Below are 26,237 nucleotides of genomic sequence, written 5' to 3' on the forward strand. Positions count from 1 at the left end.
TTAATGATGTTTTAAAAGATCTATAGACCTACATGCTTATAAATATAAAGATTATCTTGGCAGGATATCAAGAAACTGGTAACTGTGGCTGCCTCTGGGAAAGTGAAATAATAGGCTAGGGGACAGAAGTAAGGCTAAGACTCTTCACTGTGTATCCTTTGTTATTACTGCGTTTGCTTTTTAAAAATCATGAGTATATTTCATTGCCTTTTTCTTTTCAGTAAAAATTTTAAGAATAAATTAAACAAACCATGGATCTGGGAAAGATCACTTAAGAAGAGAGTAGATAAGAAAGAGAAAAGATACCAGGGCTGGAGTCTTCAAAATGTGGAGATCAAGCAAAGAAGGAAGGACCAGCAAAGATGACTGAGAAGCAGAGAAAGAATGGAAGGAGAAAATTCAGGAGTGTGTGTGATTTTATAGAAACCAAGAGAGAAGTCTGTCATGGAGAGAGTGACGAGTTGTACTGAATACTTCAGAAAGCTCTAATGTCATGCAGGTCATTGGTGACACTGACCAAAACAGTATTGTTGGAATGGAAGTCAGACTGAATAGTGAAGTGGAAGTAAAAAAGTAGGGACAATGAATGACTCACTTGGGAGGTTTTTCTGAGAATACCAAAGAGAGAAATGAGAAGATTACGCATATAAGAATATAAGATCAAGAGGTGATTTACAGGGACTTCCCTGGTGGAACAGTGGTTAAGAATCCACCTGCCAGGGCTTCCCTGGTGGCGCAGTGGTTGAGAGTCCGCCTGCATTAGAGACGAAGACTCAACACAGCCAAAAATAAATAAATAAATTTATTTAAAAAAAATAAAGAGGTGATTGACATATCTCAAACACAATGTGTTTAGACTGAACTCACCATCATCTCCTACTCCAAATTTACTCTACCCGTATATCCCTGACTTAAAGAACTGCACCACCGAGGCATTAAGAAAATCCTGAAGCCATTCTTGACTATACTTTTCCCTGCTCTAGGTCACATTAGTCTTCAATTCTCTAATTCAATTCCTTTAATCCACTGTCACTGCTACTAGTGTAGGTCCTCAGCCTTCCAGGATGGTCAAAAATTCAATAAACCAGTCTTCCTGAGATCAGTCTTGCCTGACTCCAATCCATTTTCTACTCTATCTCAGAAAAAAATTTCCAAAACATAGTTTTGATGAGTTCACTTACTGATAAAAATATTTCAATAGCTCCGGGTTACCTTCAACACACTCAAGTTCAGGCCTCTTAAATTTCACTAGACATCCAATAGACACGTCTCGGCTCCAAATCCCCTTTCTCCTCTAGACGCTCCTTTCACTGACGTTGTGCATTATGCTCCTTCCAGTTCTACTGTTTTTTTTGTTTTTTTTGTTTTGCAGTACGCGGGCCTCTCACTGCTGTGGCCTCTCCCGTTGCGGAGCACAGGCTCCGGACGCGCAGGCTCAGCGGCCATGGCTCACGGGGCCAGCCGCTCCGCGGCATGTGGGATCTTCCCGGACCAGGAATCGAACCCGTGTCCCCTGCATCGGCAGGCGGACTCTCAACCACTGCGCCACCAGGGAAGCCCCTGAACTATTTTTGATACTCCAAAGGGAGACATTTTATCTGGCCTCTTCTTGGCTTTGCACATGCCGATTCCTACAACTGGAACATTGTTCTGCCCCTTCTGCAGCTAATTTCCATTTACCTTTTATGACTGTTCTGATGCTATCTCCTCCAAAAAATCTTGTAAAACACGCTTTAATTCTTCCATTCCCCCATTTAGTTAAACGCCCTCCTTTTATATCATCCAAGGAACTCTCTAAAACTGTACTCTTTACTCCATATCAAAACAGCTTCCCTCTTTGTGTTGTCCCCCAAAAGATGCTTATCTAATATTTTCTTTGTGGCATCAATGCCTAACAAAAGCACTAAATAAATGTTCAGTGAGTAAAAACAGATACAAGACATTAATATACTAAGTTAATTTGAGTGAGGGGAGAAGAATATGAAACAACAAATGACAAATGATGTTGAACATAATTTTATCTTTGCTGAATCACACTGCTAGATTTTATGCAGCTTTAAAGTAAATTTTAATTACTTGTCCTGATTATTTAAATTCTTGACAAAAGAAAAGTTGCATACGTGAAAACACTGCTAAACTCAAAATCTTTATTCTAGATATAACTGATTCCCATTCCCAGTAGTTTTGTTCTATAAAGTCACCATAAAGACTGAATTAATGAATACTGAATCATTGGTTCTAAGGTTAAGTTCCAGCAAGCCTCTGGTCACATTTTTATCAACTGATTAACATATAACCCCATTTTATGTCCATTTCTGTTTAAAGACATCTTTAATGTACACTGCTGATTCACTAACACTAAACTCGTGGCCAGCGGCGCTGTAACTCAGGCCTGGATGAAGCTTACCTACCTAACACGCGTATTTTCTCCATATGGCACATCACAGCCTTCTTGGGCTTAACAACACTAGACAGCACTTCTGCGCTACTTTTTTTGCTGTTTAAAAAGCCCCCCCCCCACTTGGGGGCCTTTTTAAACAGCAAAATCATAAAGAAAAGGCAAAAAAAAAAAAGGGGAAAACATAACACTAACTAGACCACAGACAGTACGCTTGCTTTCACTATGAGAGGTAAAACACAAAGGCAGAGGGAGCATTGCCTTGTTTGACTCAGCTGGGAACTCAGATGGGAAAGCACCATGAGTACTGATTTTGGTGTTGCAAATACATTGTACTGAGTAAGTGAACTCACAAATCCAAAAGCCATGAATCAGGACTGACTGTATTTAAGAACAAATGTTAGAGCATTTTTGTCAATGTCAAATAAATTGTAACTAAACATATTGATCACCACTTTCCACTAATATCATGATAGACTTCTATCATACAATTTTATGTGCTCATGTGGGAATACCAAAGCAAATTTAAAAGCTATTCCTATACAGCTACATTTCAGTAAATTAGCAGCTAATATATGATTCATCATTTTATTTCCTTACTAAAAACTATATCGTCAGGAACATTAAAGGGGATTTCCCTAGTGGTCCAGTGGTAAAGAATCCGCCTTACAATGCAGGGGACGCAGGTTCGATCCCTGGTCAGGGAACTAGGATTCCACATGCTGCAGGGCAACTAAGCCCACGAGCCACAACTACTGAGCTTGCACCCCTCAATTAGAGCTCACGTGCCGCAAACTACAGAGCCCACACGCCCTGGAACCTGCATGTCACAATTACAGAGCCCAGGCACCCTGGAGCCCACACACCACAACTACAGAGAAGCACCACAATGAAGAGCCCCCACACCGCAACGAAAGATGCTGCATGCCTCAACGAAGATCCCGCATGCTGCAACTAAGACCTGACGCAGCCAAAAATAAATAAATATAAATAAATAAATCTTTTTAAACATTTTAAAAACATTAAAGTTTTCACCTTATTTTATATTGTGTTTTCTAATATTTATAATCATTGTTTCCCCAAAATGTTTAACAACAGAAATAATTTTTCTGGCTTAGTTTAGATTTTGTTATTTTAAGTTCAGTATATAATATTTGAAATTAAAGTTTAGTTTGCTTCCTTGATTTTGTGGGAGCTTTCATAGAGAAATTATAATGATGTTGAAATTTGTTGAGATTTGACTGAAAATCATGCGATTTCCAATGTAGGCAGATCAGGTTCCAAGTTTTAGACAACTGTCAATTCCCTGAATTAAACCAAAAAAAAAAATCCTCCATAAATTACTTTGAGTTTTTCTGTCTAGAATTTAGAATAACATTCTGAAGAAAGCAAGGAGAAAATAATGTGCAGTTCCATATAATGATCATTCATCGTAAGGAACTTAACTTCTCGCAACTTCAGTTAGGCTCAGAAAGGAAGAAAAAAAGAAGCAAAAACAATGAAAGAAAAAAATATACTACCTAATTGCATACTCTCTCAAGACAGTCATACTGAAGGAAAGGGGATGTGAAATGGGAAGAAGTATTGAAATGATGCTCAGACTGGAGTCCCAGTATGTTTTTACTAGGCAAGAGCAAGAGACACGATATAAATATACTTTATTTTATACTAAACTGCTCTGAATTTTAGTCACTATCACTTATTGAAATTATGTGGACACAGGATTAGGTTAAGTCATAAAGTCTACTTTCAGTAATAATTTAAACAATTTACTTACACAAAAGAACAAACATGTCTTTAAAAGTTTCTAATTTATTATAGACAAGAACAAACAATTTAAGGCAGATCAATTCACTCTGGAAACAGTAGGAAGGTCCTCTGAAATTATATGGAAGTGCACACACACTGAATAAAGGTCATTTTCCAAAGCAAATTGAAACAACAATGCCAACGTCTAACTAGTACAGAACGTTTCTTAGTTGTTACTGTATTGAAAGCAATTACCCTGTTCTACTCCTTGCTACACTAGGCAATGAGAATTTTCTGAAAATTTTCTAGAAAGTCATCATTTTAATATCCCAATTTTTACTTTAGATACAAAAATCATCTGAAATATTTTATCACCTATATTACTCATTTGTTTAGCATACACATACATGTCACAAAATAAAATTCACCAGAAATTAATTCTAGTATAATTTGGATTAAATAAAAACATTTACAAATAAATCAGTAGTTCCCTTATTTTAATGATAAATATAAAATCACAATAAAGGCAAAACAATAAGTAGAACTCCCTTCGCCTGGATGAACTCAATCATTTGTCTTCTTGCTTCCTTGGAGAAGCCTTCTGTGACCCCTTATCTAAATCACTCTGGCTCATGGTACCCGGTTATTTATCTTTGTAAAACTATTTGAAACTTTATATTTATCTCTGTGCTTATTTAAACTAAAAGCTCTATGTAGACAGTGCAATAGGTATTTTGCTCACCAGTATATGCAACTGTATCAGCTAACACAGGACGAACTGGGACAGTATGGGAGGGGTCCTGACTGGAAAATAGCAGCCACTGCCTAATCCAAAATTTTAAATTCCACAATTAGAAGTGTAGTCTTAAGAGTCCTAATGCATTTCAGCATATCTGGAGAATCTAGCAATAAAAATAAAGTACACTTTTGTCCTAAGAACGATACATTATTTGAGAAATGAGAATTAATCCTAGTGATCACTGAAGAATTTTTAGTCCATAAGATAAATGTAAAAATCCTAAATAAAGGATTAGCAATTAAATCCAGCAACTTGCTAAAGTACAAAATCTACCTGACCATGTAGGGTACGCCTCAGAAAAACATTAGAAAAGGTTTCATACGTAATAGATAATGGAGAAAAAAAAGTATATGACACTCAACAAGGCTTACTATAATTTAATACCCAATTTTGATTATTTATAGCTATCATCTATAATGTTTTTAACAAAATGTACATACAATATTAAAGAAATTTAGTTCCCTGGTGCTATTATCCACTAAGTATTAATGGTATTACCTCTAAAAGCATTAACTGTGTCACCTAAAAAAACGCGTTTTTACTTCTTAGGCATATTACAGGTGATTATAAGCTGGTCTCTAAATAATATTTCCAAATGTTATTATAGACACAACATGAAAAACTTTGGAAGTATGTTATGCTCTACCTTCTTTCTCTGGAAAATTAAATTGTTGCTTCATAATAATCTTTATACTCATAATTTTCTAACTAATAGCATAGTAGTAAATTCCACAGGATTTAACAGTAGCAAGTCTATGTCTCCCAGTCTTAGCCTATCTGTCCAGTCTTTCTTCTCCCCACCACTCCTCTGCTTCACTTAGCTGCATCTTTGCCCCATCTCTACCTACACATCACTCCTTTGTTCGTGTGGGTTCCTCAGTGAACAAACATGTGCACATTTAGGTTCCTGTTCCCCCCCTCCTCACCTAGTCAAAGGCTCTCTCTCCTCTAAGACCAAGTGAAAATCCCCTTTTCCCATGAAGACCATGAGTACCACTTAACTGACCACACAGTCACACTTATATTTCTAAAGTAATTTATGTTTTACAAAGCACTTTCCATACAATTACTTAACATATAATTATTTTCGTAAAAAGTTAATTCACTTAGTGCTCACAAAAAGTCCTATAAGATTGGCATTACTTGTTTTCATTTTACTGATGGAAGAAACAAAAGTAGAGAGCAACTACAGGACTAGTCCAAAGGCACATGGTACTAAGCCTACACAAACGAGGATTTGAAGCTAGCTCTTATAACTACCTGACCAATGCTTTCTCTAACTACCCCAATATTGTTTTCGTTTAATTTTTCTCTAATTCTTCCATGTATTTCTATCTTCTCTTTAAAAATGAGTTCAGGGACCGAAGGGTGGATTTGCTTGTATTCTCTACAACACCCAGAACATGACCGGGCACATAGAAGGTGCTAATATCACAGATTCTACCTATCTCATTTGTCCTACCTTCTCCAAAGAGAAGTCTTGGAAAGCAGCAGAGAGAAGCATGGAAGACATGAAAAGAGGACAGAAGCTAGCATGCTTACAATACATTAAAAAAAAAAAAAGATGGAAAGACGTAAAAACAAATTATACCCTAAGACAAAAGTAGCAAACACCTTAATTCTTACTTTGTTTCATCTCACCATTCCACGTACAGATATTACAAGAAATTCCCAAGACCAGGGGAATAGCAACGTGGGTAGAAAGAATCAAGAGATTAGAATTATAGGTACCTTGAGACCCTGGGGTGTCTAAGGTTTCAGGCAACGTTGTGGCTTTTGAGGAAGGGCCTAAAGCCAAGGTCAGCGTAGTAATGGTCCATACAGTGAATATTTTAGGCTTTGTGGGCCATATTGTCTCTGACACAACTACTCAATTCTGTTGTAGCACAAAATCAGCCACAGACAATACACAAACAAAAGGACATGTTTGTGTCCCAGTAAAACTTTATTTATAAAAATAGACTAAGGTTTGCCAACACCTACTCTACTTGGGCCAACCACTGTTAAACTGCCACATTTGTCAAATGCCCTTTTTTCTTTCAGTCCTATTTTCTGCCTAAGTCAACCAGGGGCAGTTATCACCCCATGGAGGGCATGTATGGCAATTTATAGAGGACTTTTCGGTTGTCACTAAGACTTGGAGGCACTAGTGGCAGGGGTTCAGGGATGTTAACATCCTGCAAGGCAAAAGGTAATCCTGCACAACAAGACACTGTCCTGCCCAAGATGCCAAGAGCATTATTCCTAAGAATCAGGCCGGCTCATCCACCCACTGCCACAAAGCTGCTTATGCACATAAGTTTAAGTTGTCCCAAAGTACAAAATAAACCAAGAAGTTCAAGATGACACTGACCATCCCTAGTTCTGTTTTCTCTTTCCATTAGGCAGGCATGCAAACATGCCCACACGTACAAACACACATGTGCAAACCTGTGCAAATACACAGATCTGAGGCAAAAAGAAAAATGTCCTCTTCCCGTTGCACTGTTTTGGTTTTGAAAACATAGCCACTGCTGTTAGCAGAGACACTGCCAAATGAAACGTGCTTTGTTCACCAAGGCATACAAAGGTTTAAAGGAACAAGTGAGCTGCTTTCCACTGGCTAAAGAGAAGCAAGAACTGGTGGGCATTTACTTCACTACTGTCGGCTTGGTGAATTCCCTCCCCTCCCTCATTTCTCATTTCCTCTTTGATTTACTTCTCCTGGCCTACAAATAAAAGGTGGCACCATCTAGTTCCTCCACTTTTGGATCACAGTAAACTTGGCACCTAATAAATCAATGGTCTCTCGTAAGCTCCACAGCATATCTCATAATTCAACTTTGGTTTGGAACAGACCGAACAGGCATAGCCCTACTGCAGCTGCTGGACAGGAAACATTAAAAGATTAAAAACTTGGTTTAAAGTCACTGTGGTTAATAAGTGACCAAAGTCTGATTCAGCCAGTTTAAAGACAACCTTAACAGTATGCAACCAAACTAGCACAAAGAAGGAAGCAGAGTGAATAGTTCCAGGGACTGCCCAAGGGTGGGGTGAGATAATACCCTACACTGAGGTAAAGAACAGCTGGTCACAAAGCACTGAGCTGACTTTGTGACCACCTAGAGGGGTGGAATAGGGAGGGTGGGAGGGAGATGCAAGAGGGAGGAGATATGGGGAGATATGTATATGTATAGCTGCTGATTTGCTTTGTTATAAAGCAGAAACTAACACACCATTGTAAAGCAATTATACTCCAATAAAGATGTTAAAAAAATTTTTTAATAAATTAAAAAAAAAAAAAGAAAGAACAGCTGGTGATTAAGCCAAATAAGTCAGCATGCTTACTACCAGATAGAAATATCAAGGTGTTTAGCTACTTTGCTCCCAATTATGTTTGTAATTTACTGTAGCATCAAGTTTAACGAGCTATACAGTTACCAGCTTATTCACTTAATAAACGTTTATTGAGCACCAGAGCAGAATACTACTCTGGGTTAGGTAGTATTCTAGGTACTGAGGATGCAGCATTCAATAAGATATAAAAGGACCCAACTACTCTTCTAGAGCTTACATTCGAGACTGTAAATGTGTGTGAAGAAGGCACAGAAAGGCAACAAACATAAGTTAAAACATGGTTAAGTGCCATGATGAAAAATACATGGACGGATGTGATAGGGGGCGAATGCATGGTCAGAAAAGGTCTCTCTGGGAAGGCATCTGAGCTGAGAGCTCAATGACAAAAAGCAGCCAGCCAATGGAAAATCTGGAGAAGTTCATTCCAGACAAAGGAAGAGCCCAAGGCAGGATCAAACACCCCATTTTTTGAGGCAAGAAAAGAAAACGAGCATGGCTATAAAAGAAGGAGGAAGGGGATTGCGAGGCCAGAGAGGTAGTCCAAAGCCATGATCATGAAACTAGTAGCCCAAAGTTGTGAGTGTGGATTTCACTGCATGAGTGATGAATCCATAAAGTTTCCATGCAACACAGAGACATGAATTGCTTTACATTTTGAAAAGATCAGTCAGGCCCGGGGGGAGGAGAATGAACTGTAGGGGTATAAGAATGAGCACAAGGAGGCCTGTTAGTTAGGAGACTACCAGAGTAATCTAGGTAAGAGCCGATGGTAGATTAGACTAGGATGACAGCCATGAAAACAGAAGGGAGGATAAAAGTGATTTGGAATATATTAAAAAGTAAAATCATCTCAACTTGGATTGGATATGAGGAGTGAAAAAAAGAAAGGAATCCAGGATGAAATCTTAGCTTGGGTTACCTGGGAAATAAAGCCTGAGGCCTAAGCTTATAGGCTACCGCTGTGTGGGGCGTAGGATCCAAGGGAGGAAAAAAAAAGAAAGAAAAGTGAGGCAGGAAGGAGGGAGAATAAATATAAGGCATATGTTAAGCTGACAACAGCTTCAAAACAAACACAGATGATTGTTAATATTGTAGAACTTCTTCAGAGACAGTATGAAACCTCTTTGTATTGGAAACAGTCCAGTGGGGAAAGGAGGAAAAAGAATTTATCTGCAGCCTCCCTCCCATATCCTGTCTCCCCTAGATCAAAGTCAGCCCCTCAAGGCTTTAACCCACTCACACTTCTGGGTGTGTGACCCAGTGCCTCTAAAGCACCTATAGGTCCAACCTGGCCAGTGTCAAGGTGTGATGGTCTTTCATTATCAGTTAGCACCGTACATAGGGGCTCTCTGGTCTGTGCTGACAGCAGCAGCTGCCAGGACTTTATGGTAATAAGAATATTTGTAAGAACCTATAATGAAAAATAATCTGAAAAATATATATATATACATAAACTGAATAACTTTGCTGTATTCCTGAAACTAACACAACATTGTAAATCAACTACACTTCAATTTTAAAAACACATTAAAAAAACGAATACCATGAGCTGTCTCCAGGGCAGGGTTTTGGAGGTGAGTGGGGCTGATTAGCTCTGGAATGGCACATAAACCAGCAGAGATGACTCCTGGCTTTTGATGTTAAAAGTGGCTCACTAATATTTAGAAAATGAAATGAAAATGAGCAAAGAAAATGAAAATGAGCAAAAGAAAACAGCAAGCAAAGATGATTAACAACCTGAGACAAAAGGAAACTCATGAGACTGTGGTGTTGCAGATTACAGGACAATATATTTAAGAAGGGAGTGCTCAGCTGTGTTGAATACCAAGAGGAACACTAAATGAGAACCAAGACATGAAGATGGGATTTGACAACATGGAGGTCATCAACAACCTTTAGAAGTGGATTAGTGGGGACAGCAACTTGACTGGAATGGACTGAGAGGATGATTCATCAAGAAATGGAGTTTGGGGGGCTTCCCTGGTGGTGCGGCAGTTGGGAGTCCGCCTGCCGATGCGGGGGACACGGGTTCGTGCCCTGGTCCAGGAGGATCCCACATGCCGCGGAGCGGCTGGGCCCGTGGGCCACGGCCGCGGAGCCTGCGTGTCCGGAGCCTGTGCTCCGCAACGGGAGAGGCCACAGCAGTGAGAGGCCCGCGTACCGCAAAAAAAAAAAAAAAAAAAAAAAAGAAATGGAGTTTGTTGTGAAGGGGGAGCAAAGAAATGGTAGGGTGTGTGGAGTCAAGGGAAGGTTTTCAAATGGATGCTATCAGGGTATGTTTGTGTACCAGTGAGAGGGAGCCGGGGGCAGGGGGGCAATAAGGGGTAGGGGAATAGAAGGTACAAACTATCATGTATACAACACAGGGACTACAGCCATTATTTTGTAATAACAAATGGAGTATAACCTTCAAAACTTGTGAATCACTATATTGTACACCTGTAACTTACATAATATTGTACATCAATTATAATTCAGTCAAAGAAGGGTAAAAAAAGAGAGAGGGAGAGAGAAGACAACAGATGACGTCAAAATGAAAGGGGGTTTTAGGAACAATGTTCCTGAAAAGGCAAGAGAGATGAAGTCTAGTGCACAAGTGGAGGGGTGGGCCTCTGAAAAAAGAAGGGGCACTTCATTACAACACAGTGAACGCAGATGGCTTGGATGCAGATGCACTCAGATTAGGAGATGTGGTGGTGAGAAAATAAAGGCATTCTACACTGACTGCATCTATTCTCTTCCAAAGAATAAGAGGCAAGATCACAGTCATTAAATATATTCAGGTTGGCACTCAACAGGATGTGTTTCACACAGCCAGGTCACCTTCAAGTTCACTTTGGTAAGTATGCTTTTCTAGACAAGGAACAAAATTCACGGTAAATTCTAATTATATTCTAGCTTCACACACATACACACTGATACTCACAAGAAAAAAAATGAAACCACTTAGCTACACAATCAAATATCACCATCTAGTGGTTGAAACCTTAAAAGCCAACATATCAAAGCTGGGACCCACCTTGTGATTCTTGAGAAGATATATCCTAGTTAGAATTAATTCAATAAAAAGCTGTTTGAACAAAATAACTTATAAAAAAAACCTTTAATACTGCATGAAATCTACCAATCACATATAAAATCTTAAAATAAATTACCTAAAGTATATTTACTGAGTGCTTACTAGGTGCTAGGTGGCATGCTAAGCTCTTTTACATGGACTTGCTCTTTAATACCCCAATAGTCTATGAGGTAAGTGTCACCATTTTAATATAAGGAAACTAGAAATTGACCCTTGAAAGGTTAAGAATGTGCCCCAAGTTTATACAGATATAAATGATAAAACTGGGATCTGAACGGAGTTAAAATAACTTCAAAATCCCCACTCGTAACCACTAGACTTACTATACTGTCTCTATAAGGCACCAACATTACTTAGGGCTTGCGTAGAAAAGTAAACTAGTCTTCTGTTACAAAGAATCATGAATACTACAAGGTAGAACTTCAGAATTTAAAAACCATTCCATTGCAAACCAAATTTTTCTAAGAGCAGTTATAGTTTCTTACTAACGAAATAAAATGGACAACAGGAGACTCTGATGCTCAAGAACTATGCCTCCTTTGGAGGAAGGCTGACATTAACACACTTGGATCATGCGTAGTCAATGTGTTCAGAAAACTCTCTCAGTGCTAAATAAAACTAAATAAGAGAATCTTGAGGGCAAAAATGAAGAAAATCACAAGGAGGCAAAAGAATGCATCCCAGGAAGTAGAAGGTGCTCCCTCCTCCCTCTCTCCTTCTTTAGCAATTCCTCCAGGGGCATCCCTACTTCTCTACCATTCTAAGGATTATTACTCATTCCAAGTTCAAAGCTGTTCCATATTTCATTACTTAATCCTTACCATCATAGGTTATAGGGAAAGGAATAAGACTCAGAAAAGAACAATAATTTTCAAGTGTCATATTCTCATACAGATAGGAAAATTCTATTCCCAAAGGTCCTCTGTGGTTGGGATATGAAATAAAATATGTTCTCAGAATACTGTGTTCTAATCTGGAGTTTAAAATATATATTCCTATAGTACAATGCAATATCTGGTAGTTAATCCACAAAAACCTATTTAGCCATAATATAGCAAAACACAGCAGACTTATAAATATTCAATAAATATTTACTGAGGGCCTGGGAAGTGCCACAAATTGGTCTAAGAGCTGAAGGCAGAGGACAAAAGTCTGTCTAGACAAAGTCCCTACATTCCTGGAGCTTACATTTCTACAGAAGAAAGACAACTAAATATAAACAACTAAATAAGCGTATAAGGTAACTTCAAGAAGGGAGAAATACTATAAGAAAATTTAATATGCTGATGTGACTGTGGTTTTTCATTACTTTGTTAAAGTCATAAAATTACTTTTCACCATTGCCAATAGATTATAATGAAAAGGGTCTTACTGTTGCATATAAAGAGATCAGTCTAGTTTTTTTTCTTCAGCAGTATTTGCTGCAAACTTATTTGTATTTCTTTGCTCCAGAAACACCAAGTTGCTAGAATCTTCCTAAACATGTAAAACAATTTCTATTACATGTTTAGGAAAATTCTTTGCATTTCCATATTCTGTTCCCACTTTCTTGAAATGCTTCCCACCACTACTGGTTTGGCAAAGTACTACTCCTTCTTTGAAACCCAGCTGAAGACTGAACTTATCTGTCAGAACTTCCTTGATATACCAGACAGAACTGGTGGCTCCATTCCCTGTGATTCTGAAATATGCTGTATGAACTAACCTGTCTTACTGCATACACTACTCTGCAATGTATTGATAATTATCTGTATTCTGTGCATCTTACCAAAGGCTGAGCTCCTTAAAGTCTGATAATATATCTCACCTCTTTTTGAATGTTTTTTTTAAAGAAGGATGGATGGATGAATGGTTATTTGATGTTATATTTTAATGATGACATTACACATTTCTTAAAAGTTGACTCATTTTATACAAATTGGTACATCAATAAATGTCTAATACTGTTCCTGAACCAATAACTGCCACCCTAGCAACTAATTTACTTCCTGATCTGTCACCATAGTTGAGATCAACTTAATGATATCCTTTGAAACACAGATTTAGAAACATACACATAAGTCATGAGTAAAGAATTTTATTTTTCATTCATTTGTAAGGTTTATTTGACTAGTATTCCTTTCACCTAATCACAAAATAGAAGTTCAAAATTCTTTTTTTTTTTTCTTGGCCACACCACACAGCATGTGCTATCTTAGTTCCCTGACCAGGGATCGAACCAGTACCCCCTGCAGTGGAGGAGCAGAGGCTTAACCATTGGACCACCAGGGAAGTCCTAGAAGTTTAAAAATCTTTAAAAAACAACAACAACAACAAAAACAAAAACATGACTTCCCTGGTGGTCCAGTGGTTAAGAATCAGCCTTCCAATGCAAGGGACGCATGTTCGATCTCTGGTCAGGGAACTAAGATCCCACATGCCGCGGGTCAACTAAGCCCACACACCACAACTAGAGAGAAGCCCACGCGACACAACTAGAGAAGCCCACGAGCCACAACTAAGACCCAATGCAGTCAAATAAATAAATAAATATTTAAGAAACTAAAAAAGGCTGAGGTAATGGAGGAAGAGGGAGTACGGGGTTGCTGGGTAGTCAGGGAGAGGTTTGCTGAGAAGAGGACATGTGAGCAGAGATCTGAAGGACAAGACGACAGACATCAGAACACAGGAAATAAGAGCTTTTCAGATGGAGTCATAAGACAAAGTTGTATTAAGAACTGTGTTCAAAAACACAGGGAAGACCAATGTGGCTAAAAATGTAGTGAAAATGATGGTGGTTTAAGATAAAGTTGATTTGGAAGACAGGGACTGAGTTTTATTTTTCTTAATTTAACTTCACTATTCTTCCTTATATTATTTCCTATTCCTTATATTACTTTCAATCAATTGAATATTCTCTTAGATATTTTTAAACCATTATTTCTATTTATTTTTGGCTTAGAGTAGCCGAACGACTCATTTCTACCAGATTCCTTTAATTCTGTTATCTTTTACAGCTGTGTATACATTACTCCAAAACAAGTGCTAAATAGCTAAAAAACTTAATCATCTCACAGTGTTCTCCATTCAAACTAAAGCATCCAATCCAGCTGATTTCAGTGAAATGACTCAGTGTTTTGACATGCAGGAAAAAAAAAATGAGTTATTTTGTTTATACACAAAGTTGGTATCTCTCATCTACCACAGGAAATTCATAGGGAATCCCATGGCAATAACTGAATAGCTTTTCCCTTCTACACACTAGTGTGGTTTAGAGAAAAAGATAAAAACAACAAAGTTAATGAACTTTTAACAGGCATTTACAGGAATTTCTAAAGATGTTTTATGGATGTTCTGAAAATGATTTCATAAACGTGGAAAATTTATAGTTGGTTTTCTTCTGACTAAGACAGAATGGCCAATCTTGCAAAGTTCTACAAGAGAAAAATCTTTGCCTAAAACACTGCAAATAAGAATTCACAATCTAACATTAGGCCATTAAGCTGTTAGTTGTCCTTGATTTATTGTCTACCATTCACTCCCAATTTGAGGTGCTATATATTATAGCTTAAGCATTATTTTATGTTTTATATTACAATGGATTAATAAGATTACTCCCAGAATCAAAAATAATAACATGCCTAGAAACAAAAATGCTGGTTCCTCAACTTTGACTCAACTATGACAAAAATGATAAACAAGGAATCTTATAACCATCCTTACCAATAGAAAAACAAAAAAAGAAGATAAAGAACAAAGAAAAGAATTTTTAAAACGTGCTTCTTGTTCAGCACTACTTTTAATTTCTCAAACTCTTCAGCACCACAAGGGAGATACCAGTCAAAGGCACAAAGGCCTGACTGTAGATCTCTGGATGATCTGAGGAGTATTCTGTCCTACCAAAGACCAAAACTGTTCTCGAAAAGAAAACTCTAAAAACATACCTTTTATTTTCAGCCAAAGTGGCTCCTTCGTCCTTCAGCTGTTTACTTTTCTCAGCACAGCCTTCAAGGAGAATTTCTTTCCTCCGTTTAATGGCATGAAGCCAGTTCCCTTCATCATTCTCAACTGCATCCTTCTCATCAGCAGCTTCAGCTTCAAACTGCTGGGAAGTGACCTTTGAGACCTTCTCACCAATCTTCCTTTTCCATCCAAAGGAAGCCATTCTGGAAAAATGACAAGGAAAGAGCTTTAAATTTCAAACTTGGCCTTTTATAGAAGTATTCCAACAAAAGAAAGGATAATAGGATAATAGGATTAGACTGTCATCATTTTTTGACCCCTAATTAAAATAGTGGATCTAGGCAATAATCACTGAAGGCTGCTAACATCATAAAGAAAGACAAGTCCACAATTGTATCTCCTGATGGAAGTGACACAGCATCCATGAAGTACTTCTGCCAAAAGTTAAAGCTCAATCAGATCAAACCTCTACCAGTTTACAAGAAATATGGGATACAGATGAGCACGCCAAATAAGATGTCAGAGATGCAGACAGCAAGAAACAGAAACTAAAGAAAAAACTGGCTTCTTCAAGAAATAACTGCCAGGTTTCTTCAAGAAAAAAAGAAAAGTGAGACTTAAGAAACACACAAATCAAATATAATATGTGGAGCTTGCTTAGCTACAGGTTCAAACAAGCCAATGGGGAGGAAACCTTTATGAAATAATAGGGGAAATCAGAACAATGATTTCATATTTGATAATATTAAGAAGTTCCACCTTTTTTTTTTTGGTATAACAGTATTGCGATTATGTTGACAAAAAGAGTGCTTATTTTTTAGGAATACGTATTAAAATATTTTACATGAAATTACACGATATCTAGGAATTGCTTCAAAGTAATCAGCAGGAGTGGGGAGTGCAATAGAAGAGAGATATAGATAAAAAGATTGCTTTTGAGTTGATAAGCGATGAAGTTAGGTGGTGAGTACACAGGATTCTCTGTACTTTCCTCTCTCCTTTCATATATGTTTGAAATTTTCCACAAACAGTTTCTGAAAGATTCAAACTTAGGAAATGACTTAATTCACAGAACTATAGGGTTAATCAGAATGATAAGAAATGTTAAACTATTCTGTAAATCTTCAGTAATATACAAATATAAGGGCTAAGCGAGACAGCATAACTGATGGAACAAAGTTAAAGGAAACCCTGGAAGAATTGAACAAATATTTATTTAGAGAAGGGATTTGCTGAGGGATCGAGAGCTCTTGCTAGTTACATGGATGGGTTTAAAGATACTGAGAAACCCTTGGAATTCTATATACATTTTTATATGCTTGTGTGCAATCTGCACAAGAGTCTCTAAGCTTTCATTCCATTCTTAAAGGAGCCTATAACCCCAAGAAGATTATGATCAACTGACTGATCAACTATCGAGATAAGGAAAAGCAATGAAGCAGAGGTCTCCATAAAACTATCAAAGAATGGGCATTGTGGGAGTAAGGGAGGGAGAGAAATGAAATAGCAAGTAAGTTCTAGCAGATATTAAGATCTTTATCACTGATACACATGCTGCAGTAAAGTATAAGTAACCACTAGAATAAAGGAGACAAAAAAACTGAGGTTGGCTATGAGGTCACTAACATGGAAAGGCCCAAGATAATGGCAGATTTTGGAGGGGTAAGAAAATTGTGGGTCATGTACCTAAGTTCTTAATGAATATGACAAAGTGCCAATAAATTACAGCAATCAAGAAATGTACAGGTTGATACGGGTAACCACATGCTTTCCACAGGAGCAGAGATTTCTAGAAAAGCCTGTAGGAGTAATGGATTATAAGCTATACTAGGGAATCAGGACAACGCCAAACTTTCTCCCCAGACCCATTATAATAAAGAAGAATGAGTTTCCTCTGTTTAAAGATGACTGCAAGTAACTTAGGGAAAGAACCAAGAAATGGCTGAAAATGTAAGTGTTGTTACTAAGGAACACAAGTCCGGAGGCCCAGAAAGAGAACAACATGAGAGAATGAATCGTTAGGAAGGTCTCACGAGATAACAGAGTAAGTCAAGATAAGAAAGAAGTCTTGTATTTATGACTGTCCCTAAAGGAGACAAGGATGAGGATGATTACGTTTTCTGGCTACAAGTTTCCAAGTTGGCAATGTGAGGGACCAAGAAGTGTGGGAACTAATAATACAGACATTATACCCTGCCACAAGCTAGAGAATGCTTCTCTTCACTGAGACGTAAAATGCAGCACCCAAGACGAGAAACCTGATGAACACAAACAGGTAATGAAAACAGCATCCTTCCGGGTACAGGGATGTAGTCAAAGGTGAGGAATTCAAGAACCGATTTACCCGAAAATGTTACCGCACAGGAGAAAACAGCATTAGCGATTTCCCCTCATTTTGCACAACAGTAAAGAAGAGCGAAGTTCATAAAGGCCGCTCAGGACGTCACCCGCGAGTTCACAGCCCCGCCCGCGGCCGAGGGCCCCTGCCACGCTGGGGGCAAAGCCAGCTCGCTTCCGCTCCTCCCGCCGCTCAGGACGGGTCAAAGCCGCACCGCCCGTCTCGGAAGCCGCCCCGGGCGCGGGTGCCAGGGAGGGCCCGATCCCCAGACTTGCTGGTCCCTAGAGACCAACCTTAGCGTCCAGGCTCTGCCACACCCGCGGTGGGCCTCAAGTCCGACTTCTGAAGCTCCTTTCTCCCGTTACCCCAAGACCCACCAGCCTCGCTTTCCTCAACTTCCTCCCGCTTCCACCACAGACCCGTAACCCCTGTTACCTGATGACCACTCCTCGGGTCCCGTGTTTACATTCCGCTTGCCCTTTGCCCACCGGAAACGGAAATTACCACGCCCGACCTCCTACCTGCTTGCCGTAGGTGCAGGGTGTCCCAAGATAGGGGTTGCCCGATCTGGGTCGTGCGAACAGTCCAGAGAAGCTGGCAGGGAAGAGGCGACTCAGCGCTTTTCTCTAACGCAATCCTTTCCCCGGGACCACAAATCCCAGAAGTCACTGCGGCCGCCCCCACCCCATTATTACCCTCCGAGGCTGGTAGTCCGGGCCGCCCGGGCCGGGAGCGCCCTCTAGCGGCAGACGAGAGCGTCGGCGCGTGGGCGCCCACAACTCGGAAGCGCGGGAAACTACGGCTGCGCCGGCTGAGTGCGCGCGGAGAGGACAACCCTGGCGGTACCACGAGGTCCATCCAGTCAGCAGGTAAAGGAGAAGAGGCACGGGAAAACGATTTGGGGGGAATCCAGAGCATTGACTCACGACTCTCCCTAAAGAAGTTTACAACCTAGTTAATGAGGTCGTCCAGACGCTGAAGACAGGCAAACCCGAGTGAAAAAGGGTACGGCCGTGGCTCAACCGTTGGGGAAAAAAACCCGCAAAAAGTTAGAGAAATTGTTCTCTAAAGAAGAAAGAATTATGGCCCGAAAGTAGCTGTCGTGAAAATTTTAAAAAAGTGGGGACATGTAATACGGGGAAGTGTTTAGGAAATTGAAAAATTAAGGTCGTTTTGATTTCTTAATGTCGCTGTGGATCATTCTTGTAGACCAGTTTTCTCAACCTCAAGGCTGTAGCTTTTCCAACGGGATGATTCTTTGTTGGGAGAAGGGGGCCTCTCCTGTGCAGGGCAGAGTGTTTAGCGGCATCCCTGGGCTCTAGCCACTGGATGCCATTAGCATCCACTCCCACCCCACCAGCTGTGACAAGCAAAAATGTCTCCAGACATGAGAAAATGTCCCTGGGAAAAAGATGGACCCCCCACCCCTACCCCATTGAGAACCACTGATAGGAAGCAAGGATTCTCCAAAGGTGATCCTCAGACCTGAGGGTCGTCAAGATCCTTTTAAAGTCAAAACTATCCCTATTTTCATACTAACATGAAGACGTCATTTACCTTTTTCACAATGTTGACATTTGCGCTGAGAGTGCAAAAGCAATGGTGGCTAAAACCACTGGCACCTCAGCCCGAATCAGGGCAATGCTGCCAAGCTGTACTAGTAGTCATTGTATTCTCCACCACTGTACACACTCATTGTAAGAAAAAGAAGAGGCAGTCCCTCAATGTCCTTGAAGAAGCAGTAAAAATTATTTTATTAAAATGACCCTTGAGTACACACATTTTTTTTAATATTGTGTGACAAAAATGGGAGGTACAAAGTACTTTTGCTGTATATTGAAGTATGATGTCTCAAGATAAAAGCACTCGTGAAATTGCTTTATAAACTGAAGTAGATGCTTTTTTTGTGGAATACAATTTTTACTTAGAAGGGCTGACACCCCTGCTGGTTTTCAGGCTTGGGTCTGACAGGCCTTTTTGTGAAAATGAACAAAGGGAGCCTGTTACATCAAGGAAAACAATCGACAGTTACCAATGATAAAATTCAAGAATTTAAGCAAAAATCATCATTCTGGAAAACATGTATTTGCCACAGTGAGCTTGCCAGCTTCCCAGTACTTTCAGATTTTTCCAGTGAGATCAGTGGTGGTATCAGATGCGATTTTTATTTATATTGTTGGATTAAATGTTTCAACATTGGTAAGAACTGTGGAAGTGAACCAGTTTTTTCAAAATGAGCAATACGCAATTATGGTAGCCAACCTCCAAGATAGCCACCTATGATCTCTAATCCTGGCATTCATACTCTTGTGTAGTTCCTTCCTACATCATACCAGGATTGTTCTGTGTGGCCTGTAGGATAGGGCAGAAGTGATAGTATACCACTTCTGATATTATATCGCTTCTGATATTAATAAAAAAGACACTACTAAGGTGGTGGCAGTGTTACTTCATCTGGGCTAGAGGTTTACATGGCCATGTTCATTGCAAACCTAAAACACTGAAAATACAGCAAGCCAAATATTTTATGATTTGTGCACTTTTCTGTATATGTTATACCTCTATAAAACTCTTTAAAATATATATATCTCCCTAACAAGGCATTCAGAGCAGGATTAATGCCTTATGGTCACATTCATAGTGCTTGGTTCATAGTTGCCTTATGAGGGGATATAGTTTGCAGAGTAAAATAATTAGACGGTGCTCGAAGCTGTACCCCTTTCTAAAAGGAGTCTTTCCTAAATCTCTCAAATAACTTAATCTTGACCCACTCTACCCTAGTAAAGGCGACCTCCAACACTAAGTTTTCACACTTCACCCACCACTTTCCTACTTACTTTGGTCTGTGATCATAATGCATCTATTTATATATTTAATAATTTCCCATGCTGTCTGTATAGTTGCTAGAAATCCTCTACATTTGTCATAGTTAACGTTTATTGTCATCCACAATAAATAGAACAGCCCATTTGTTTACAATAAATAGAACAGTTCAATAACTATTTTTCAGACAAGAGAATTTCTTGTACAATTTTGTTCAGTCAGGTTACTTAAGAGTAATTAAGTTCCCTAAAAGAACAATCTATGTGCTGTTCGTAACAGTCTAGTACTGTGTTCTGTTAAAATTATCAAGCTATTTTAAGGATTCAGAATGTCAGCAATCTAACACAAGCCCTGCCAACAACGCCGTATAAGATTTCATACTGATTGAATTCTAACAGGAGTGGAATTCTAACCAAATCTAATGTTAGCAGCCAAAGATAATTGCTCTGATTTTTATTGTATATAACTTAATATTTTGTTCAGGTGGTTAATTTTTAGATGAAACAAAAACTAATTTAGATGAGGCAAAAATCACCACGTTCAAGTGCTAAAATTTGTTCAAGCACTATACTTTAGGCACATTGTTTAAAAAGTGCACAGATGGTCAGCCATAACAAGTGCCTCTTTTTTTTCCATGTAGTTTTCCCAGAAGTTAAAAAAGTTAAGCACATTGTAAGCCGATGAAAAATGATGTTTTTCTTTATTACCCGTTTTCCAAATCAAAGTATTTGAAATTGTATCCTTAAATATACTCTGGTCAAGACATACATGAACAAGTCTCAGAAATATTGTACCACAAAGATTGATTTCTACCATACTACCAATTTATAGTTATGTTTTATGTGGACTTTCATTCATCTAGTGAAGAGAACTCACGATGAAAATATGATTTCTGTTGTGGATGGGGGAGATGGAAGGAGTTAAAGGGAAAAGATTTAAATACATTTTTTTTCTTTCATTCCAAAGGTTCATGGAGTTCTACATCCACCCATAGTCCACCAGTCATTAATTCAGTGTGAATGGTATCACTACAAGGTCAAAAAGTAGGGAGGGGGCAGGGTGAGAGGGCAGGACGTTTTGTACAAAATCATTTAAAACTCTGAAAAACTACAGAACCATCCAAAGAAAAAATATAATCAAAGTAAAAGCAATGGAGTTTATTTCAGTGAAATTATTTTAAATTAGATATGATATATTAAGCTCCCATATCCCCCAACCTGGTAGAAAAGCTCCTCTCAGTGAGAAATCATTTATTTTAATGGCAAAAATTTTACATATCAGTAAAATCTGTTATATTTAAAACTATGTATACAGTACATTTCTGGCAAAAACCTTATACATCTTTCAGTTGTCAAGACAAAGTAAAAATATGGTTGCATAAAATCACAAAAAATATAAATTGCTGAAAAGATAATAAAAAAAGATTAAAAATCATTTGCATTGACTCCCTTACATCTTCAATTAGTAAGAATTTGCAAACCACAGTAAATTTCTGAAAACTCTGATGCAACCTTGACATACTCAACCAAAAGTTGTCATTTCAAATATCCCAGCTTAAAAAAAGAATTTACTGCAATAGTCTGTGCATTTATTATACTATTTGTACAAGTGCAATATTTAAATATCTTCAAAATAAAACTCAGTAACTAAAAGGAACCACAATAACTTAAAAGAAGCAGTTTACAAAATTAACAATTTTTAGAAGGTCCTATTTAATTGGTTCCTCTTTTTTTCCCTGCTCCCCACAACAGGTTATAGAGACATTACAACGATGTCTTAGTTCTATATACAAATCTGTAGCTTTAAAAATACAGTCTTCTGTTCTTAACATTAGGAACATAATGCTGCATTTAGAGCCTACATGAAGTCAATATCCTCAAAACAGAGGGCCACATACAAGTTATAAATACAGTTTGAACTTATATTTAAATGGAACTCCTATAATTTTATACAGCTTTCAGATTCTAAGTTGAATAGAATAAGCCCTGGACAAAAGGAAGCACGGTTTTTCTTTTCAATTCAGTGCATGTTTCTAGGGGTACTGGAGCCAAATCTACAACTACAGTAACTATGCAAGCTATCATGACATTTGAGTACATTATCATCTGGTTACAGAGGTGCCAAAAACAATACTACAATACAAAGAATCTTAAAAGAGAAAAAAAGATAGTTCCATTGCAATGGAAAAATAATACCAAAAAATTCTTCTTGAAGTTAAAATATAGTATAAGGCAATTATGGGTGACACAGTAATTTTTTATTACCATACACATGATACGAATTTTATCTGAGGTGACTAAATTTTTTTCTTACACCTATTACGTAATGCATTATACTAAGAGCAAGAGAAAGAAAATATAAATCAGAGTTCTTAGGAAGATTAAGCAACTTTAGGCAGTTTCCATAATGCTACTTTTTAAAAAGTAACTAAAATCCAAAGCAAATGTTACTATTTAGAAGAACTAACTGATCTGTTCCATATTTTATCAAAACAATAATAAAGTAATAGCTGATGAAGGAGACACCAAATGCAATGTATAAACATTAATTGGAGCCTGGTTTGAAATAAATTTGTAGTACAACAGGGGAAATCTAAATATGCATGATTAGATGGCATTAGAGAATTATTAATTTTTAATGGCATTATGGTTTTTTTTAGGAGAATGTCATCATTTTTTTAGGAGATGCTTTAAGTGTTGAGGCGTGATGAATATATCTGCAAAATCCAAATGGTTCAGGGGAAAAAAGCATACACACACACACACACACACACACACACACACACACACACACATATATAACTGTATCTATATACAGATATAGATAAAGCATATATGGCAAAATGTTAACAAATGTTGAATCTAAGTGGTAGATACACATGTGATCACCTTACAGCCTTTCAACTTTTCTTTTAAAAAAATGTCCATAATGAAGTCTAGGAAAAAAAGTCATATCTGAGCATTTAAATAGTTTGCAAGACATGTTCTATGCACTGAATCAATTTAAAAGATACATGATTCAATGACTAGAAATTTTTGCATACATTTAATACTGACTGACATGATGAGCAGAGGACTTTGTGATATTGGCAAAACCAGCATGATTTATTTACAGTATATGCAACACAGCTCTTGTGACAAAAAGAGCAATTTATGTACAGAATATAGTGGGACAAATTGTAAAATTAAACTTAGTGCCTAGAGTATCTGAATATATAAGTTCTGTGTGTTTTTGGACTTAACAAATGAAAGAAAAAAATTTAAATGTGTCCAATATCTTTAAGGTGACTTACCATATACTACAGAATAATAAGAATATTAAGGAGGGGATATGGAAGAATCATCCAGGCTGTCCCTACTGTTGAAGATACTTGCTATTTAAGGAGCCCAGAAAACAAAATCACCTATAAAGTTCTCTGGGGATTCTAGGCAAATATTTATTGAATAAATTTATGAAGCAAATATATAACACATCAACACGTAATTAATATATGAAGGCCTTTATGGTAAATTAATATTTGACAAAGCCCTGTATACACTAAATATAAAATAGCCAAAAATCAAGTGAGCCTGAGAGAACTATAATTCATTGTGTATATTATATTATTCTATATGCCTACCGAACAATGAACAAAATTATCTTAATTCATTTCTGCACATTATGCTTTTAACTATTAATCATGTTCCAGTCCCTGTGCAAACTGCATTCCGAAAGGCCAACCCTCAGTTATAATTATGTATAACTTGATTATAAATGGAAGCATTTGGCTATGATTTATTATGCATGCTTATTGCTATCAAAGAAATAAGCAAAGTTTTAGGTTTACTGTGCAAGTATTTTAATTAGATTTGCACACATCTCAAAAAATTCTATTGTGTGACTTCCAGGTCTTGGAGTTAAATCAACAGGAGAAGAGTCAAGTGACGTTACAGATGAGGTAAGAGAAGCTTCTGAGGATTTTCCTTGAGCCTCAGCATCTGAATCATTCCTTTGGCAAGCTCGATAGTTGCTAACTGAGCCCGATCTCTGTGGAGTAGCAGTCCCTGATTTGGCTTCAGTAATTTCATCTGGGTAAAAAAAAAATTCAATTTATTATAATCCACGACACCCTCCCGAAAATTTTAATAGTATTTAATTTGCTTCTTTAAGTGAGATCACTGACCAGCTATCAAGAGCATGTTTATTTTGAATACCTCCTAAAATAGAAGCAATGAATCTGTATTATGCCACTTGCCTTTTTTACACACAGCAATGTATTCCCCTAATGACTTATTAAGATTGGGTACATATTTGGCTACTCATCAGTCTTACAATCCAGGATTAAGAGAGCCCAATAAACTAATAATGAGGCTTAATAAACATCATTCCCTCGCAATAAAAGTCAATCTTTCTATAGTAAAATCATAGAATAAATGCACTTAAAATTTCAACCCTGGAAATCATCTCATTTAACTCCTCATTTTATTGATAAGAAAACATAAACCCCTTAAAAGTTAAGTGACAAATGAACAGAGAGGTAAATCTAGAACCCAAGTCTCCTAACTCTCATCTTGGTGCTCTTCATTCTTCCACTTTGTCTTCATATTTGATTTAAGATCTTATAAAAGAACAACAATTCCAATGAACAAAAATCAAGGAAAACCTAAGGTGGGAACACAATATAAAAACAGTAAATGTCCGTTCAATTGGTAAACCCAGGTACTAATAAACCTAAGATTCATGATTTTTTTTTTTTTTTTTTTTTGCAGTACGCTGGCCTCTCACTTTTGCGGCCTCTCCCGTTGCAGAGCACAGGCTCCGGACGCGCAGGCTCAGCAGCCATGGCTCACGGGCCCAGCCGCTCCGCAGCATGTGGGATCCTCCCGGACCAGAGCACGAACCCCTGTCCCCTGCATCGGCAGGTGGACTCTGAACTGCTGCGCCACCAGGGAAGCCCCAAGGTTCATGAATTTAATCCAAATATAACGGAAAAAAATAAAACCCATTCTGTATCTCAGACTGTGTTAGTAAGTGTTAGAAGAAAAATACCGTCTAGACATAGACAAACAGGTTTAGCCAACATATCATAGCTCAAAACTGTGTCTTTCTGATACTATGTAGGTACTATCTTTGAGTTTACAAAGAAGACAAAAAATTCACAGGTAAATCTCATCTAATAATTCCATATAATCTTAAATGAACAAAAGTGGCAACATATCTTAATTCAATTGATTTGGCCAATGAAGAATTGCCATAAACTTCTATTTAATTAAAGGTTCCGGGGGGCTTTCCTGGTGGCGCAGTGGTTGAGAACCCACCTGCCAATGCAGGGGACACAGGTTCAGGCCCTGGTCTGGAAGATCCCACATGCTGCGGAGCAACTAAGCTCGTGCGCCACAACTACTGAGCCTGCTGTCTAGAGCCCACGAGCCACAACTACTGAGCCCGTGTGCCAAAACTACTGAGCCTGTGCTCTAGAGCCCGCAAGCCACAGCTACTGAGCCCATGTGCCACAACTACTGAAGCCGGCACTCCTAGAGCCCGCGCTCCGCAACAAGAGAAGCCACCGCAGTGAGAATCCTGCGCACCACAATGAAGAGTAGCCCCTGCTCGCTGCAGCTAGAGAAAGCCCGCGCGCAGCAACAAAGACCTAATGCAGCCAAAAATAATTATTTTTTTAAAAAAGGTTCTGTTTGTGAGAGAACATTTATGTATATATATATATATATACACACACACACACACACACACAGCTATAGCCTTTCATAATGCTGGGGTAGAATTATTATTGATA

The 26,237-nt window shown here is 38.2% G+C and overlaps 2 protein-coding genes across 6 annotated transcripts in view; both read right to left on the bottom strand.

Moving 5' to 3' along the window:
• The window catches only part of TTC33 (tetratricopeptide repeat domain 33), a 32,134-nt gene extending 13,649 nt beyond the window's left edge, over positions 1 to 18,485 (bottom strand). Inside the window, exons 1-2 of one of the 3 annotated variants that reach the window (XM_024754611.1) lie at positions 18,163 to 18,485; positions 15,285 to 15,506 (exon numbers count right to left, since the gene is read on the bottom strand). In XM_024754611.1, the coding sequence (XP_024610379.1) occupies positions 15,285 to 15,505 (221 nt within the window). In that variant the 5' untranslated portion in view covers position 15,506; positions 18,163 to 18,485. Of the gene's footprint in view, positions 1 to 15,284; positions 15,507 to 17,934; positions 18,044 to 18,076; positions 18,119 to 18,162 lie in introns of those variants that run through there. The other 2 variants (XM_024754610.1, XM_024754613.1) reach the window with 2 other exon arrangements.
• Positions 18,486 to 21,595: 3,110 nt separating this feature from the next.
• The window catches only part of PRKAA1 (protein kinase AMP-activated catalytic subunit alpha 1), a 44,081-nt gene continuing 39,439 nt past the window's right edge, over positions 21,596 to 26,237 (bottom strand). For all 3 annotated transcript variants that reach the window (XM_024754607.1, XM_024754608.1, XM_024754609.1), the window contains one exon: positions 21,596 to 24,531. In XM_024754607.1, coding sequence (XP_024610375.1) covers positions 24,287 to 24,531 — 245 coding nt within the window. In that variant the 3' untranslated portion in view covers positions 21,596 to 24,286. The remainder of the gene's footprint in view (positions 24,532 to 26,237) is intronic.

Source organism: Neophocaena asiaeorientalis, unplaced genomic scaffold (genome assembly GCF_003031525.2).
Source record: "Neophocaena asiaeorientalis asiaeorientalis breed wild unplaced genomic scaffold, Neophocaena_asiaeorientalis_V1.1 scaffold229, whole genome shotgun sequence".
Taxonomy (NCBI): Eukaryota; Metazoa; Chordata; class Mammalia; order Artiodactyla; family Phocoenidae; genus Neophocaena; species Neophocaena asiaeorientalis.